General features: G+C 35.9%; 1 protein-coding gene across 12 annotated transcripts; it reads right to left on the bottom strand.

Annotated features, from left to right (window-relative positions):
* Positions 1 to 1440: 1440 nt before the first annotated feature.
* On the bottom strand, positions 1441 to 18365 carry cspp1b (centrosome and spindle pole associated protein 1b). 12 transcript variants are annotated; one of them, XM_081374240.1, is made up of 29 exons: positions 18085 to 18365; positions 17913 to 18003; positions 17028 to 17126; positions 16889 to 16946; positions 16709 to 16800; positions 15801 to 15860; positions 14968 to 15119; positions 14784 to 14843; positions 14573 to 14661; positions 14115 to 14208; positions 13838 to 13889; positions 13635 to 13759; positions 13457 to 13551; positions 13054 to 13147; positions 10026 to 10131; positions 9153 to 9300; positions 8986 to 9045; positions 8769 to 8881; positions 7918 to 8067; positions 6981 to 7121; positions 6381 to 6449; positions 6221 to 6281; positions 5842 to 5968; positions 4976 to 5088; positions 4688 to 4722; positions 4464 to 4524; positions 4089 to 4183; positions 1956 to 2070; positions 1441 to 1884 (listed from the first exon to the last, which is right to left on the bottom strand). In XM_081374240.1, the coding sequence occupies exons 3-29, from the start codon at positions 17124 to 17126 to the stop codon at positions 1715 to 1717; spliced, it is 2634 nt and encodes an 877-aa protein (XP_081230366.1). In that variant the 5' UTR covers positions 17913 to 18003; positions 18085 to 18365; the 3' UTR covers positions 1441 to 1714. The 12 variants fall into 12 exon arrangements, with proteins under 12 accessions (XP_081230366.1, XP_081230358.1, XP_081230365.1 ...); XM_081374232.1 differs by having other exon boundaries at positions 13635 to 13756; positions 17913 to 17992; positions 18085 to 18350; XM_081374239.1 differs by having other exon boundaries at positions 17913 to 18365.
* Between the last annotated feature and the right edge of the window lie 1035 nt (positions 18366 to 19400).

Here is a 19400-nt window from a genome sequence, read left to right as displayed (position 1 = left end):
AACAGCTTAGGGACCATTGACAACAATGCACTGGAAAAGCTGCAGTATCCTTCCATTCTCCATACACAATAAACATGCACATTCACTGTAACAAAAGATTGACTTCACTCTGGAACTGAAAATGGGGAATAAACCAATAACGTCAGACGAGTATCTGGAGAGTGCACTGACACTCAAACCAGGTGAGATTATGTACCTCTCATACTTAAGAAATAATAATGAAAAAAAAACAGTTAAATGTTAATTTTTAGTGTTTCCCTCTTGGCTGAGAGCTTTAGCAGATTCTGAAGAATACAGCAGAATTAGCTGGTCTATGCTATTCTATTTAGCAAGGATTAGTAATTATGTTGTACATACACTGCCCAGCCAGTTTGGATTTAAATAGGCAAATGCTTAAGAGTCTATGACTAGATCATTATTGCAGTGATTATTATGTTTCTTGCATTTTATATGTTTGGCAACAGTTCTTATAACCCTAATTGATGGAGTGGGTAGCTTTTCATTTCTTAAACAACCATGTAGGAAAACACAGGGGCAGTTGTAGCCTAATGGTTAGAGAGTCACACTGGTAACCCAAAGGTTGCGGGTTTGATTCTCAACACCAGAAGGAAATGACTGAGGTTCCCTTGAGCAAGGCATCTAACCCCCAATCGCTCTCCGGGTGCCACAGCAAAAATGGCTGCCCACTGCTCTGGGTGTGTGTGTCCACGGTTTGCAGTGTGTGTGTTCACTATTCGTAATATGTGTGCACTCTCTTTAAGGGTTAAATGCAGTGGACATCTTCCGTGTATGGGTTGCCATTCTTGGCCTTAACATATCACTTTAACTTTCACATCATGGCCATATTCCAGGATGGCAACAGTTCAATTCGAAGGCGTTCACGCACAGCTTGACGAAGGCTGTCCCAATCCAAAGGCTCCTTCTAATGCGGACTGGAAATGCGCTCTTTGTTTCGCGGGCAATGAAGGAAACAACAGATGGACCCTTCGCAGACCCTTCGCAATAAATGTTGTGATGGAACATATATCCCATGTTTTCTGGAAATGGGGTTGTATATTAGCATCCACACCAACAGTAGATAACGTTCTTTTTATTATAAGCACACGCTGCCGCTTTAAATGCGCAAGCTTTTTAAAATTTAGGTGGATTCTGTTTTGGCTGTCAATGTTTTTAGCAGCTGAAAAAAAAATTCTGAAAGTGATTCCAACAATATTGTTCCTCTGAGCTATTAACATTATAGTTTTGGTGAGAACCCCACTATTCCTTTAAATTTATGATTTTCAAAACTCTATTTTTATTATTATTATAGTTATTGTTCTTGGTATGAACAGGCCTTAAGCCTCCAAACAATCAGGAATACAGTGCTTTCAATAAGTGCTATTTATTCTAGTGAATCCTGATGTAAAAAAAAAAAAAAAAAAAAAAAAAAAAACAGGATTTGGTTCATTGCAAATATACTTTTAAAATTTATTTTGAATTTATTTTGCATTTATAAACTACTTCTAAAAGGAATTTACATTCCTTCTGTTTTGTAAAAAAAAAAAAAAACCTCTTCACTTGATACGAATCCACCAATCAGCTTACAGAAGGGATTTTGTTATGCAGTCAAACAGCTGAGATTATGTTGATCAGTCTTTTATTAGCTCAAGAGATCTAATTACATAAAATGTCCTATATATGCAGTCGTGTATGTTATAGTCCGTCCTACATCCATCTAGAATTCAGAGCCAGACATCAGCCTCCTAAGAGTGTCTGACGACTCCGCTCGAATCCAGGGCTCTGTAGTAGCTGTATCAATGGAACCGGGCCAGCCAGGAGACGTCAGGGTAAAACGTTCATCGCGATGACCAACTTCATCTTCATCTTCATCATCAGAGCAGCCACCTAAACACATCATTGAAATAAGTTCTGGATCTTAAAAGAATCACAGAACATTCACTGAGACAAACACACACCTGCTGTGGTGTTGTGATGACCGAAGGCTTGTAGTCTCTTCATCCTGAGAGTGTTTGTGTCTCTGATTTTCCTCAAACTGAGGGACTGCTGCTGCACCGGCTGCTTTCCTGCAGCCTAAACACATATACACTTTATTTTAGAGTTATATGGATGTCATCATATGTAAATCATATGCAAAACAAAAGATTAGGAATTATGTAGTGACAAAATCAAAACCCAAGTATGTTAGTTCCTGACATTGGCTGCGTCCAAAATCGCACACTCTCGAGTAGGTATTTATTTTGAGTGACCACTTCAAATGTTTACTACTGTAGTATGAATGTATTCTGGGCATACTACATTCGCCATGTTGTCATTATCCTGTGCCCTACAATACCAGTGTCATTCACAAATCCTCTCCCGTGGCCTTATGGGATAGTAAAGCGTCCATATGCACACTTCAGAATCTTGGCAGAAGTAGTAGGTCATCCAGGTATTTTTCATTTATTCTTTTATGAGTATTGTGAATTTGAACATACTTGTTCTTTTGTCACATACTGTTTTTCGCTTACTAACCAGCCCCTCATCCGACTTTATCAGGTGCATCCTGGGATGCTATCAGTATTAAAACAGTACTCAAACAAATGTATTTATAAACAAACAATACTTTTAAAAGCAAAACTAGGCAAATATAAATTGTGAACAATATTTTTGTATATAATTTCCACGAGATGCGGTTGATGTTGGTTGAGAAAAATGATGGTTCATAAATAATGCCAAAGACACCCTGTGGTGAAAATCAAGCTTTTAATATTGTTTATATGTCTATGTGGTGTTTTAATGTGCTTTAAGACAAACCATGTGCAAATTCATAAGTCAACACCATTGCAGAGTATTTTCTATTTAAAACTGCAATGAACCAAAGACAGTCTCAAAAACATGGTTTGAAATCGCTGGTGTTTCTGACGTCACAAACTACCTGTGTGATCGTCAATGAGTGGATCTCTGAGCTGGTGTGAGTGATTGGAGGCGGGGCTAATTTGCATATTCATAGAATCACATATTCTAAATGAGGCAAGGGTGTGGTTATTTTAAGGCATGAAGATATAAATATATAATTTTGGTGATCAAAGTGGAGTTTTAAGGGATAAAATTATTGATTACAGGGGGACTTTAACATTTGCATATCATGAATTGTGTGAAATGTAGTTGAGTTCTTTTTAGGTATCAGATAATTGTCCATAAAATCTGTAATAATTAATCAACTGACACATGAAGAAAAAACAACTGGCAATAAAATGCATGCAATTTTGTCAGTATAAATTGTACTTTAGTCTATAAGAATTTAGACTAAAGTACAATTTAGCTTTGTGATCAAAGCTGAATTTTCAGCATCAATACTCCAGTCTTCAGTGTCACATGATCCTTTAGAAATCATTCTAATATGATGATTTGATGCTCAAGAAGCATTTATGATTATTATCAATGTTGAAAACAGTTATTTACATTTTTATTTCATGATGCTATGATGAATAGAAAGTTCAAAAGAACAGCATTTATTTAAAATAGAATATTTTCTAACATTATAAATGTCTTTACTGTAACTTTTGATCAGTTTAACTCATCCTTGATGAATAAAAGTATTGATTTATTTTATTTTTTCCCCAAAAAATAAAATTCAAATTCTTACTGACCCCAAACGTTTGAACGGTAGTGTTTAATGTTACAAAAGCTTTAGATTTCGGATAAGTGCTGTTCTTTTGAACTTTCTATTCATCATAGCATCATGAAATAAAAATGTAAATAACTGTTTTCAACATGGATAATAATCATAAATGTTTCTTGAGCATCAAATCATCATATTAGAATGATTTCTGAAGGATCATGTGACACTGAAGATGCTGTAATGATGAGTAATGATGCTGAAAATTCAGCTTTGATCACAGGAATGAATTACACTTTACTGTATATTCACATAGAAAACAGCTGTTTTAAATTGGAATAATATTTCACAATATGACTGTTTTTGTTTGTATTTTTAATCAAATAAATGCAGCCTTGGTGAGCAGAAGAGACTTCTTTTAAAAACAAAAAATCTTACTGACCCCAAACTTTTGAACGGTACTGTACATACATGTTTAGATGTGAATTACCTGAAGGTTTGCTAGTCTGCGTCGTTCTCGTGCCGATGGCTTAGGAGATTTCCTCTCAACATCTGGAGGAAGCGGGAAAGCAACTCCATTCTGATCTAATGTTATATAATAAATCAACAGTATGAATTAAAAAAAATTAAAATATGCATGAGAAAGTGATATTTAACTATCAAAAACATCTTGTAAAATGTTTGAAAAGTAATTTATTTTAAAGAAAAATATTAACACACATTTGGTTTGATATTTTGTTATATAATGCAAAAACATGCATACATTTTTAAGTGTGCCCCAAGTATATAAATATGTTGGGGCCACTGTATATAATAAAATAACTTTTTTTACTTATCAAACAATTAAAGAAACGTGTGATCCCACCGATAAATTCACTCTCTGACAGAAGCACAGATCCTCGTCCCCCCTCGAGTTCTCTGTTCCTCTGTGTGACAGGAAAAACAGAACTGCCATGTTAAACATCATTCAGTCTTAACTCAGCCTCACAAGTACAGCTTGAGCTGCTTCTGATACCGCAGAACACAACGGAAATAACAAGCACAGGAAATAACAAGCACGTCTTACATTCATAAAACAGGAAGACTTACAGACTGCCTTGTTCTAGGAAGCGGCATAAAGGCATCTGAGAAATATGAAAAAAAAGTGTTAGTTTCTGCATGAAAGATGAATTTACATAAAACCAAACATTAAAGTGAGCTCTCATTTCAGTCACAATATTTAATCGTAGCCAACTACAAATTACTTAAGTATGATTTGACCTGTTTTATAGTGAAATAAATACCAAAAGACACATACAGACACTCAAATTAATATTCATTTTAGTAATTTTAATCCTCATAGCTCAGATTTATATTAGTAAAACAGGCAATTCTTACCCCTGTACATGATGTCATAGGATTTCTTTGAGCTGATTGGCTCAGTGCCACGGGAGGAGGGGCCTCGAACAGGCATACGCATACGTGCCATGTCAAACACATCCACCCTGGGCCTACAAACACACACACAATGCTATATAATGAAAGTAATACAAATATTATAGACATAATTTATGAAAGAGTTGTGTTATTTATGTGTTATTTATAAGTGTTGCACAGTGACAATGTATTAAAGAGTTTTACTAGGCTGGAACGTCATATTGTATTAATGTAGCCATACTAACCAACTAGCATCCAGGACCAGAACTATTGTTTAAAGTCATACATTTTGTGAATAGTGATACTTTTGGATACTTAAAGCAATTCTGATTTAAAACCTTACCTTGGCTAAGACCAGAATACATGAACTACATGTCTGGAAAAACATGTAGCCTACTTCTGTCAGCTAAGCTGCCATCTGAGTTATATTTTATGTGTGTATCTCTTTTAGATCAGTTCTGTACTAATGCAAACCTAGAAATCATTGGGCGTATTTTATGCATCATACTTCCTAAGTATCTTTCCTTCCAGACAGCAAAATTATAAACCATTAGTTTAAAAGATCACAGACAATTACTGATGCTCATTAACTATAAAAAAAAACAGCTCATTTAGTAGAACCAGTCAAAACCAGCACAAACCAGCCATGACTGGGAAAGGCTGATGCTTAAGCCTCTAAAACAGTACAACTGTAGTGACCCGCTACTGTATTCATTCACAGTAGGTTGACGAACAGGTCAAGTTTGGCAAATGATCAACACATTCCTTCAGTGTCAGACTTAAATATTAAACAAACATTATAAAACACTAATAACAACACACTGTACCTGTCAGTGAAGGGGGAGGGGAGAGGCTCCCACTCTGTCTGCAAGAGCTGCTCCTCCAGACGCTGTTGTTCACTGCGTAGACGTCGTCTTAACACACTCAGCTCATTAACAACCTCACTTCTGTCTTCTGAAGAGAAGACAAATAAATACAGTAAACCCTCAAAAATGGACATATAAGGATATTATTAGCTAATTTATAAGCAGGCCAAACAAATAAATTAAAAGGTTCATAACCAGCTTGACGTTGGACTAAATCATTTTTTAATTCAAATCTCAAATTTACATATGATTTCTGTAAGGGTCAGGTTTAGGGTTAGGGTATAGCAAATATTATTAGCTTAAAATAAAAGTCAATAGAACATTCTCATTGTGATATTACTCTCTGTTCTCTGATGGTTTCTGTGTTCTGGAGATGTAGGAGCCTGTAACGGAGAGAAATCCTGAAGAATATACAGAAACAAGTGAGTGAGAAGTGAACATGAGTTATGCAATGTTTGTTTGTTTAAGTAAATGTCTGAGTTTAATGAAGTGTTTGTTACTGTAGCGTTTGAAGGGTTGCGGTGTTTATTCTGTAAGGTGGGGATAGGAGGGGATGGCGCACGTTGAACCTATAAAAACATCAGATTTAGTGATGACAAAACAGTTGCACACAATCACTACTTCTATGGACAGCAATTTTTTGTTCTGTCATGACAACTCTCTGAGTGTTTAGCATGGTAATGGATATGATCTGCTACACTGCTGCTGCAGAGTAAGTAAGGGACTTGCTACTGCCAATACGCTGCTGTGAGCAAGTAAGACGAGCTGCTGGTGTACAATAACCTAAATTACCCGTAGCAGATCTATACAGGTGGAGCTGGGGAAGGAGGAGGGTTTCTGAAAGTGTGCAGCAACTGCTTTTTGAAGTATCTGAAGGTTGAGCAACGAGCTCATTGGCTACTGACACAGCAGGAGCCAATCAGCTGTGCCCTATAGAGAATGATGTGATTGCAGCAGATTGAGTCAAGGACCCATCAGCCTGTGCCATCTAGAATTTCACGAAAGAAATTTGTATCTATGCTAAAACACACATATACAGCTTATGTGAATGATAGCTCATTGCAGTAAATTCACATCCACACTCAGAGAGAACCACACACCTGTTGCAGCCGTATTTGTCTCTTTTGTTGTTCCTGTTTTCGGAAAGCTGCTCTCTCTTTTTCTTCTTCTTTCTTCTTTTTCTCTGCATCCCTTCGTCTCTCCTCCGCCAGACGAACAAGTTCTTCATTCTTCAGTTTTTGCTACAAAAAATGTCATAAGTTTGCTTAAAGTCAGCGGTGATGGTCACTAAGATCATTAGGAATGCGTATGCACTGGAAATGAGAGACAACAACATTTGATGCCATTTCTTTAAGCACTTACATGATGGCAAAATGTGATTTAAAGTGAACACATTTCTGTTAAATCATTCATATTTATTTAATTGTTTAGATTAGACCACGACTAGGAGATTTTTAATAATTGCTTTAGGCCACTGATAATGAAAAATTCTGTTGATAATCATTTTCTTGTTATGAAATCTATATTGAAAAACCAACAGAGGAATCCACACATCAAAACAATTCAGTGTTCAAGGTCCATTGAAATGTAGTATTTTATGCACCCGTAACATACTTTTCATGTATAAATTGGCACAAAACATTTTGATATTTTTTGTCATTAAATATATATTAAAATTCTATAATAAACTGTATTAAATCAAGTTCTATAATTGTATCTAAAATTATTAAAAATAAATACTAATTTAATTTTCATTTATATCAAATTTAAGCATCACAACATTATAATACACAGAATGAAGATGGACATTCATTTAGAACATTCATTTAACTGTGTTATTAAATTATTAGTGTTTTTTTTTAAACATCAACTTTAAGTGAGCATTACAAATGGTAATCTAAATATAAAAAACATGAAGAAATGAGCATGCACAATTTAATATCCAATATTGACTAATACTGAAATTGACTCTTTGCTGATATGGGACTGATGCATCCCTAAAAATATGACAGGCAGGAGCGCATGTGTCTGTCTGACCTCCATCTCTCTGCGTTTCCTGCTCTCCTGCTCCTCTTCATACTCTCTCCTGATTTTCTCTCTCTGTTCTGTCAGTCGTCTTTCCTCCCTCTCTTCCTCGGCCCTCATCCGCTCTCTCTCCTCCGCTTGCTTCCTTCGCTTCTCTTCCATCTAATGCCACAGACATATAAAGGATAAAAAACATACAAAGATCATTATATTTATGGTGTTTAATTACAGGTACAGTTGGGGTCCAAAAGTTTTAAAATTGAATCAAATTGAAAATCTGTGATTCAGTATCTAATTTAATCCTAAATACTTTAGAATTGAATGAATATGAGTGTGAAGAGTTTTATGTATATACACAACCATTCAAAATTTTGGGTTGGTAAGATTTATTTTGTTTTTGAAACAAGTCTCTTATGTTCACCAAGGCTGCATTTACTTGATCAAAACTGAAAAAACTGTATTATTGTGAAATATCATTACAATTAAAAAAATAATGTATTTTAAAATGTAACTTATTCATGTGATGCAAAGCTGAATTGTCAGCTTCTTTACTCCAGTCCTCAGTCACATGATCCTTCAGAAATAATTCTAATATGCTGATTTAGTGCTCAATTCTTAATTTCTTTAAGCATTTATGTGAAAAAGAATGTTTGGTAAAGGCCAATTCCGCGCAAAACTGTCACATCCATTACGCCAACTAAATACCATGGCATTGTGTTGGCGTTATGGATGTGACAGTTTTGCGTGGAATTGCCCTAAAATGTCAGATCCTGGCATGTGTCATGGCTGGATGAAAGTATTAATTTCTTCTTTAAAAAAATCCTAGCGAGCCCAAACTTTTGAACAGCAGTGCATGTGTGTACCTGCTGTTTCAGGTACGCTTTGTACTGGTCTTGCTCCTGTAGTTGCTGGGGTGACATCATCTGATTGAACACATTTCCTCTTGCAAACTGTGGAGTGTGTGTCTCAACAAAACCTTCAGATACAAAAACATATAATTTAGTTGAGAATGTAAACATTCGCTAAAAACACATCATACATGTTTGTATTTGAACTAAAACATGTGTGCTAGCATGTTACCTGGCCTCTCCGGTATTTGTGCTGCTGCTGCATTCAAAAGGTGCATCTGCTTCAGATCAGCTACACACACACACACACACACACACACAAACACATAATTTCTATAGCCAAAAGTTCCATTACTAACAGATTAGCTGGAGATCTAAGTCATAGTAAATAAGTCATACTGATTAGATTTCCAGTGCTGTCTCTGAGTGGTGCACCACCTCCGCCCCTTCCCCAGGGTTCATATGCTCTCATATCAGCATCAAGTTCTGCATCCAGTCTTCTCTTCTCCTCTCTGTCCACCCTCCTCTGTGCGGCCCGCTCCTCTATCTACCCACGGGGCACACACAAATAAACAAACTAATAAGCTGGAAGTCTTCATTAAGAAGCATTCTATTGTACTTTTCCAAGTTAGACTAAATAGATTAATGCAAAACCATATTTAAAGGGATAGTTCACTCAAAAATGAAAATTGTGTCATCATTTACTCACACTCAAGTTGTTCCAAACCTGTTTGAATTTCTTCTGCTGAACATAAAAGATATTTTGAAGAATACTGGGTAACCAAACAGTTGATGGACCACATAGTATGGAAAGAAAATACTATGGAAGTCAGTGGGGCCCATCGACTGTTTGGTTACTGACATCTTCTTTTGGGTTCCACTTTATTTTAAGGTGTCATTTTTACTAATATTAAAATTAGAGTAATAAACTAAGTAAATAACTAAGAGTAATATTAAGCAACTACATGTACTTACTATAGGGTTAGTGTAGGATTAGGATTTGGTTGAGGGTTAGTTGCATGTAATTATGCATAATTTACTGTTAATACTATGGTAAGTACATGTAACATATGTACTGTAACAAGGACACTGTAAAATAAAGTGTTACTTCTTTTGTGTTCAGCAGAAGAAAGAAATTCATACAGAATTTTATGAAATGAAAATGATGACAGAATTTTCATTTTTTGGGTGAAATATCCCTTTAACAAAGACAAACCCACTGTTTACTATGTCATAAAGACATACTGTTTAATATGCACTAAGGACACACACCTGCTGTCTGAGCTCCTCTTTATAGCTGAGTCTGTTCTTCTGCGCTTGATGTGCAGGAAACACTGAAAGACCTGAACCCACACCTTCATTCTCACCCAGAAACATCCTGAAACACACAAATAAAGTGCAAATACTCCTCAAATTTAAATGTGTATTAGCTGTCTGCATACAGGCATTTGGTTTAAAAGTGTATCTTTGATGGTGAGAAAAAAAAAGTCTGAAGAAAGTACCATAGAAAGAACAAGTTTTTGGTAATCTGGCTGAGATTTTGGTCTGAATTGGTGGTAAATGATTTTCAATTAAGGTTACAAGATGTTGAGATAATTGTGGCACTAATGACCTCTCCTTTCATGGTGATAGTTCACCCAAAAAGATAAATTATGTCATAATTTACTTATTCTGATGTTATTCCAAACAACTTTCTTTATGCTGTGAAACACAAAAGAAGATATTTTTAAGAATGTTAGTAACCAAACAGTTTTTATGCCCACTAACTTGTACCTAATTTGTAGAGCCCGACCGATATATCGGCAGGCCGATATTATCGGCCGATATTAGGCATTTTCAAAACTATCGCCATCGGCATTTATAACGGCCGATAAATTAATATTTAAAAAATAAAATAAAAACGGACGAAACACCCTTCAACCATGTTATGAGTGTTGGCGTTGTATAGTTTGTCCACCAGAGGGCACTCTACACCGTCCCTGTTGGCAACACTCGTGTATAACGCGCCACACATTCTGCAACCTGTTGATCCAGCCAGAGTCGGGCAGAGAGAACCGCGAGTGAGATCAGCGGTGAAGTGTGTTCATGGTGAGTTGGTAACGACTAACGAGACATACATTGTTTGAATAACAATTAAAAGAACATCCCTATCAGTTCTCGTCTTAACTCAAATAAGGATGACAAAATTCGTGACTCATGTCCAGTTTTGCTGCGGTTAAATAAGCCGAGAGTGAAGCGGAACAACGCGACGTAGGCTATATTCACATAAAATGTTAACACTGCAGTTCACAAAAGTTCATAATGTGCATGTGCTTTAATGCTTTGTCGGTTAAACATTTAATTTTAAATGCTGATGCGCTGTTCTAACGTGTGTGTTTCTCAGCGCGTACATGTGAAGCTCACATGCACTAAAAGCCTTTCTACCAGCGCCTGGATACTGGACTAAGTTATCTTTCGAGTATTATTGTGCTAATCCTGTTAAATACACACAAGATTTACATAAACAATGTCGGTTGTCCGCTTGTCAAATGCGTGTACATTAGACGTGTCGTGCTCAGCTCTTAAACAGACAGTAGCAATTGTAAACACATTGCCGCTTGTCCTTAAAGGGATAGTTCACCCAATAATAAAAATGATCTCATTATTTACAGGCACTCTAATGTTGTTCCAACTGTATTAATTTCCTTCTAATATTTTTCTAATATTAATTGTTTGAAGAATGTGGGTAACCAAACAGTAGCTGGTCCCCATTGACTTCCAAAGGAAAAAAAATATATACTATGGAAGTCACTGGGGTACATCAACTGTTTGGTTACCCACATTCATCCAAATAACTTATTTTCAACAGAAGAAAAAAACAACTTGAGAGAGTAAATTATGACGATTTGAATTTGTTGTCAATTTGAATGTGAAATTGTTGTTTTTGTTCAAAGGACTAAACGTTTAGTCTTAAAAAAAAAATCTTAATTTTGTATTTTTATACATTTTATTTATCAGAACTTTAATATATTTTGATGTTCCTCTGTTCTGTTGTGACAATACAAGAAACAAGTTTCTTTTTAAAATGCATTATCATATTATTTTAGTTAAAACTCATAAATAACTACAAATAACTAATGTTAGGGAAATTTGTTAATGTTTTGTTGCGCGTTTCTGAAAAAAAATACAAAATATCGTCCGATATATCGGAATATCGGATTTTAAAACCAACAAATATTTGTACCGGTATCAGCCTTCAAAATCCTTTATCAGTCGGGCTCTAGTACCCATCAAAAGTTTGTACACACCAATTGTAAAGTGTGTCCAAACTTACTGTACTATAATACACATAAATAATATTGCTACTGTATTATAATATACACATAAATGATATCGGCCGATATATCGGTATCTGGCTTTTTTTTATCGGTATCGGCATCGGCGCCCAAAAATCCATATCGGTCGGGCTCTACTAATTTGTTTGTATCATCTGGTTCTAACACAAGATCTTCATAAAGAAAGTAGAAGAGTTGTTGCCATTGGTTTGCTGTCATTGTTGTCAGCTGGAAATGGAATTGTCAATTCTTTTAATACGTCACAAAGTGACTCTGGAGAAACTGGGTATTGTTTGTGTCTAATGCTGCGTTCCAGACAACTCGGAATTGAGATTTTTCCCACCACCTACTTGTAAATTAGGCCTGGAATGCCGCACAAAGTCGGACATCCGACCGGTGAACTTGGATCAGATTAATCAACCCCGACCTCAGCGAGACGAGTCATTTGACGTCACTTCCAAGATGGAGGCAAGTTCTGCTTCCAACGAGCATAGTGTAGAGCTACCTTACGTCAAATGTAAAAATAAACTTTATCATTAGACATTATGCTTATACAATGATACTTAAATCATTGCTTTTTTGTCAGCTGTCAAAGTGAATGGCAGCATTTTTCTTTTTTTGCCATTTAATTGATAGAAAAACATGAAACGTGTTTCATGATGTGTCATGGCGACATCATGTGGTCAACATGTGAGCATGACATTTGACTAACTGGAACTCACTGATGTCAGAAGTAGGACATTTCAATTTGGACCTCGACGTGAATGTGGCATTAAAGTACATGATAGATGTAAGAAATTATTTAAAAATATATATTTGTCAGAAACAGGACAATCAGAAAGCTGGAAAGTTGGCAGATCCAACACTCAGACTGATGCTGGACAACTTTACCTGGTGTTAATGACTGCTTCTAACCACAAATTACAATCAGAAATGTGTCTGGAAAATTGCATGTGTGTGAGTGTGTGTGTCGGCTGCACTCTTACTGTCTGTGAGTGCTTCTGCTGTGCTCGTTGTGAGGACTGAGTGGGTGTGGCTCTCCTGATGATGTTGGAAAAGAAAGTCCCGCTATTGGGCCATCTGTGGAAACACACACACTCATGATGTAGCAGTGGGAATCATATGCTGAACGCATTTAAAAACTTGTTTTCATGCTGAATGTATTCAACTGGTTTTGCTGCAGGATCCAGAATACACAACACAGTGCCAACACTGTTTACAGCACAGTACAGTAAACAAAAATGTCCTTAAAAATGTACACTGAAATGCATTAATGTTGATGGTTTCATGCTCTCATCAGCCAATAATTTATTGCACAAAACCATGTTCATCTTCATTGCAAGTAAACATATATTTAATGTAGTCTGTTGGGTCATAAGTGTGTCTTACAGGCTCTGCTTGGGCTCAGCAAACTCTCAGAATCATTATTTGGAGTCTTATAGGCATCTGCAAGGAATGGGAGGTGAGTGGGGATAAAAGGCATCCTGTAGAAAGAAAAGATGTTTGTGAGTTTAAAGTACAGCATGTGTGAATATGTGTGTTTGTACTTGTGTATATCAATGCATACCTGCATGGAGACAGAGGGTCTGTCCTGTATTGCAGAAGACCCTCAGGAGGCTCGGCAGTGTCCAGACGGAAGATGTCATCCCTAGGTTGCTTTCTGTATGCGGGCGCCTCACTCACATAGAGCTGCTTTAAAGGAACAGACCAGAAAATCAACACAAGAACATCACCAAATATGTGCACATTCACAAACACACACCTTGTTACCTTTTTCTCAGCATCTGTTACTCTCACAACTCTCAGGTCCAGTTCCTTTTCCCTAAAAACAGTTGAATTACAGGTTGTTCATGAAAGCTGCATAAACATTCAGCCTACCATCTCTTTTATGATCCATGAAGAAAGAAGTCAGGTTTGTAATGTCATGAGGGTGAGTAAACGATGTCAGAACTGTAATTTTCGGGCGATTTATCAATCAAACATTATTTCTTTCGAGGTAATGACGTGAACCAAATACACCAGTAAGACAACTTGCATGAACACACACCTCCTGCGACTCTGTTTCTCTGCAATTTGTTCTTGTAGTTCACGTCTATAACGCTCCTTTCTCCTCTTCAGTGCGGACTCCAGATCTGTTGCACCTGTCAATCAAATTCAGCCATGTCAGAAGCCTGAGCATCAGTTAATGTCAGATAAAGGGATAGTTCACTCAAAAATAAAAATTCTGTCATCATTTACTCACATTCATGTCGTTCCAAACCTGTATGACTTTCTATCTTCTGCAGAACACAAAAGAAGATATTTGGAGAACATTAGAAACCAAACAGTTTTGGGAACGACATGAGGATGAGTAAGTAAGTGATGATTTGTTTTTTGGGTGAACTATCCCTTTAAAATCAAGTCAGAATCAATCTCAATTGAATGAAGTATCACTTCTTCAATTATTGAGCCAATCAAAGCAGTAACAAGGACCTCGAACCAATCAGAATCGCAATACTGAATTACCTATTAGGATTCCAGTGGTGAAAACTGTGTCCTGACTGGCCCCAGATACAGATCTTTCATTGGCTTGGGTCGCAACGGATGCCGACATTCTACAACAGTGAAAGAGCCGTGATAAATGTGGGTCCAAACCATTCTGCCATTCAAAATACTAATAAATAAAAGCAGCCAGCTTGTCAATACTGTAAGTTTAATCCGTGTACGTGTCTTTTACCTGTTTCTGTGCTGTAGTTGGCTCGTGTGATGCCCTGTCTCTGTGTACAATTCTTCTCTTCTTATGAGAAAGACAGAGATAAAGATAATACCATTAATATATACAATCAAAATAAATAATATCCAAAAAAATCAATCCATAGAGAACACGAAATGAGTCATCAATTCTAAACATCTCTCCTCACCTGTTTGCTGTCCTGGTGTCTCTCTCTTTCTGATGTCGTCTCCCTTGTAAAAGTATGAGTTCTTCATCACTGCAGTCTTCCTCAGAGCTACACACACCCCATCCCAGACCACACACCTCTGTAAGGGTCGCCACATTCCGCACACGGACCGTCTGAAAAAAGCGAGCAAGCGTTTTGTGAGTGAGAGACTTGTTGAATCTGGGAGAATCATGGTACAGTAATAATATCCAATGGTAATATCATGGTAATTTATGATACAGTAACAGATGATGAGGCTTTTCTTATGGGCAGACAGATATCAGAAAGATGGGACAGTGGGGAGTTGGGTACACAGTATTACCATTTTAAATTTACAGTATTTACCATTTATGTACAAAAACATGGTAATCCCATAGTACTTTTTAGTAGATATGAGAAATATTGCGTTAAATAAAATCAAAATTAATTTTGCTTTACTCTGTATCAGAATAGTCAGTTGTCCTGCATGACAGCACTGATCTCAGCGATAGGCGAGAGCAACAGATTTAGAAGGGAAATCTCAACCTGACAGAACAGTAACTGACCAGTACCTTGTGAAAAAGAAGTACACTTTAGCATACTTGTTAAAAATGTACTTATTGTGGAAATAATATCCCTAAAAAGACTATTAAGTGTGAAACTGAATGTAATGCTTTCTAAAACTTAATTGCATGTTATTTGCAATTAAATGAAAATGTGTTATAGTTGTATAATTAGTTGAACTTAAAAGAGCTTTTTTGGATCATAACCCTAAACTGATAAGGCATATACAAGGAGGGAAACACAAACAATCAGGTTCTGATCAAGTACTGTACCCTCGGTATTCTTCTTCTCTCTGGAACTGTGTGAACGTCACCAGCATCCCAGTGATCTTTCTGCAAGAGACACAAAGACAGTGAGAAATGAAGACTGGGTCTCATTCACTAAGTGTGCATACACACAAATGTGTGTGTATAATCTACGACGTACAAGCGTTTTTACAAACAAATCATGATTCACCAATATCATTTGTACTAAATATTCAAATATTCATTTATAAAAAATTTAGGAACAACTGAAACCACACATACGTGAAAATCACCTACTCTAGGTGGCTACATAATCATGTTAAGATGAAATTTTATACATAGATAAGATATTTCATCTTAAATATATTCCAACATTTACAGTGAAGTAAAAAAAAATGTGTTACAGCTTGAGCTTTGAGGTTTCTCTGTATAAAAATGCAGATGTGTGTATGTACAGCTAACTAATGAGACATCTATAATCTGGGTCTGTATAAAAGGTGTTCAATGTGTATGAACTGATTTTGAGGCACGCTTGGCACTGCTTGAGGATCTTTCTGCGTGTGCTCTCAGACAGGAGCGCATATTTAGAGAGCGTGCTGAGAGTGACGAAAGGCTGGAAAGGAAAGTGCAGAAAGCCCTTATATGGAAATGGTTTGGGCATGTTTTATACAACAGACTAACCTCAAACATGCAGCTGCTCATTTAGAATACTCCAAATCTATTAATATTAGAACGAGGTTCAGAATAAATTCATGTGCTTAAACATGTTTCAAGAGAAGTTCTCCTGTGTGAACAAATATGAAATTATCCAATCAATTATTTCTGAATAAGACTCACTGTCTTTGAATATTGACATTTTAATATTGACATCTTCATTAAAGACATGTGGGACAGGGCGCAAGTGTGCATGTATGTATACTGTAAATGTGTCTCACCTCCATATATTTCCTGTAATCTTTCCTCAGCTCTTCTTTCAGTTTGTGTTTCTTTCTCTCATATTCATCTCCGAGCGGCAGACTCAATCCATCTACACGTTGAAATTAAACACACACACCTTTAAAACCAGGTATGTATATAACAGAAATTAAATTACAACCTTATTAACAGAGCTGTACCTTGCTGACTTGTGCATGGAGAGATGTTCTCTTTCTGGAGAACATGGCCTGACCGCCTCTGATACATCAAACAAATGAAACAACATTACAATGATGCCCGATCAAACATGCTTTCATTATCCCCATCACCAACTCTCACCCTCATCTCCATGTAAGGTGGCTCCTGTTCCAGACAGGCCTTCTCTTCTGCTATCTTCGTCTTCTGATCTTCAAGAAACTTCTCCAATACCTCATCCATCTGGAATACATACAAATATTAAAGCAAAGCATATCAAACATAAACAGCGCCACTTGAAGATGCACATAGCTTATTATTCATAAACAATATGTGCAACAATTTACAATAAGGTCCCACTAGTTTATGATAATGCATTAAAAAACATCAACTAACAGTGAGCAATACATCTGTTACAGTATTTATTCATCTTTGTCAGTGTTACTTAGTAAATAAAAGTACTGTTCATTGTTAGCTCAGCTGCATAAATGTTGAAAATGAAACTTTAAGATTAATAAATGCTTTAGAAGTATTTTCTATTGTAAGTTCATGTTAACTAATGTGGTTAACTAATGTTAACAAATGGAACATTACAGTAAAGTGTTACTACAATATCTATAAAAAATAACTATAGTAACAGTAAGTAAAGCTTTATTTATAACACTGTTTACAAAATGCTTTACAGAAGGCATATTGTATACACACATGATATGAAAGTAGATACAAGGAAATACAATTATGATTAACCATGAAAAAATAAATTAAACACAATAAGCAAGTAAACAGTTAAATAAAGAAATGCATATAAAATGCAATGACTGCAAATCCATAATAGATTTAAACTGGGTAGAATTTCATTTAATCTTATTCAATGACATTGAGACATCTTTAGGTAAGGAATGCATGGGTGTGCAAATACTTATGAACCGGCCTTACAAACTATTTCTATAGGAACCATGTATGCCTCGCATAACCTCTGATGCATGCATATCTACTACACACCGAGAGACAAAGTGCAATCACACACACCTCTCTGAAGAACTCCTGGTGCTGAAACTCTGAAGTTTAATCCTCGGTTGGCACGACTCTGAATCTGAATCTGAATACATCTGTTCTTCCACTCCACAAAAGAACCATTTGATCAGATCACACCGATATCAGACATGTTAATAACGTGACTTAAAGTGTGTTGTTTATTTACCTTGAATCTTAACGTTAGCTGATGCAAACTCTATAGCGAATTATTGAGAGCTTCTCAACAGAAAATTTACTGTCCTCGTTTCATTGGGGAAAGGGAATAAATATGTCATCTGATATTTGGATCTGTTCATATATTGAAAATAATCAAATGTTTTAAATAAACGGTAGGCCTATATTTATCGTATGTGATTGCCCTGATCTCTGGCCACCGGTCACATTGGAAAGGCATAAACAACAGAGCGCCGTTTTCCTGTCTTTCACTTCCTCTCTTCCGCTATTCCTGTTTCCTCTCGCTGCTGCTGACTTATATAACTCTCGGATGGGCAGAAGCGGAAAAACCATAGACAGGGAAAGACGCTGTTCGGTCGTGACGTTTTCTAGGCCAACCCGGAAAAGGCCTTGAAATTAGAATAAAGGTTTTGAATTTATGAGAAAAATACATTTTATTTCCTTCCTTCATACTCTCTCTCTGTGTTCATTGCACACACGTATCGTTTCGTGTGTGTGTGTGTGTGTGTGTGTGTGTGTGTGTGTGTGTGATTTCTGTAAAAATAAACAAAATCTCACGTATACTTTATATTAACTGTGGATTTCTAATAAACTCACTCTTCTTTTTTATTTTTTATTATTTTTTTTTTTATTATTATTGCTCAAGAACAAAATAACATTATCAAGGAATTACATATACATACATAAAAACAAGACATTAAAAAATAAAAAAATACAATGGCATGGCAGAAATGTTTCTTCATAATATTGTATAAATCGTAGGGATTTTTTTATTATTTATGTAACGAAGAGAATGAAGAAGTGAGCTTAATTCAGAGTCAAAATAAGGATAAGAGAATATTATTAACTCACTCTTCATGGATGGTTCATTAAATGTTTAAAATACATCACATGAGGGGTTTTTTTCTTTCTAAAAGTAATTAACATTTCCTCCACTTTATGTATTATGATTTATGTATTATGTTATGGCTTTCTGTAGCCTAATGAAAATTACATTTTAAACTTTTGAATTGATGATAAACTGACCAACTCATACTGAAGACTAATTTTATAGCTTGCTCTTTATTGTGCTGTTTTGTTTAGGCTACTTAATATGAACACTTTTTGCATAATTCCTACGAAGTACTGATTGATTGAAAATTACGTACAAAATAATTATATTCAAAGGGGACATTCTGTAATTTTTTCCTGAGAGTTATGAACATTCCTCCGCATGGCACATTATGTATTAGGTTAATAGCGTTCTGTAATGAAAATTACAATTTCAAACTGCCAACTTCTTTAAAGCTATTTATTACTAGAATTTTT

This window comes from Scardinius erythrophthalmus (genome assembly GCF_964197995.2).
Source record: "Scardinius erythrophthalmus genome assembly, chromosome: 9".
Classification (NCBI taxonomy): domain Eukaryota; kingdom Metazoa; phylum Chordata; class Actinopteri; order Cypriniformes; family Leuciscidae; genus Scardinius; species Scardinius erythrophthalmus.
The sequence above is the reverse complement of the archived record's forward strand: the minus strand, read 5'-3'. Positions and strand labels throughout refer to the sequence as shown.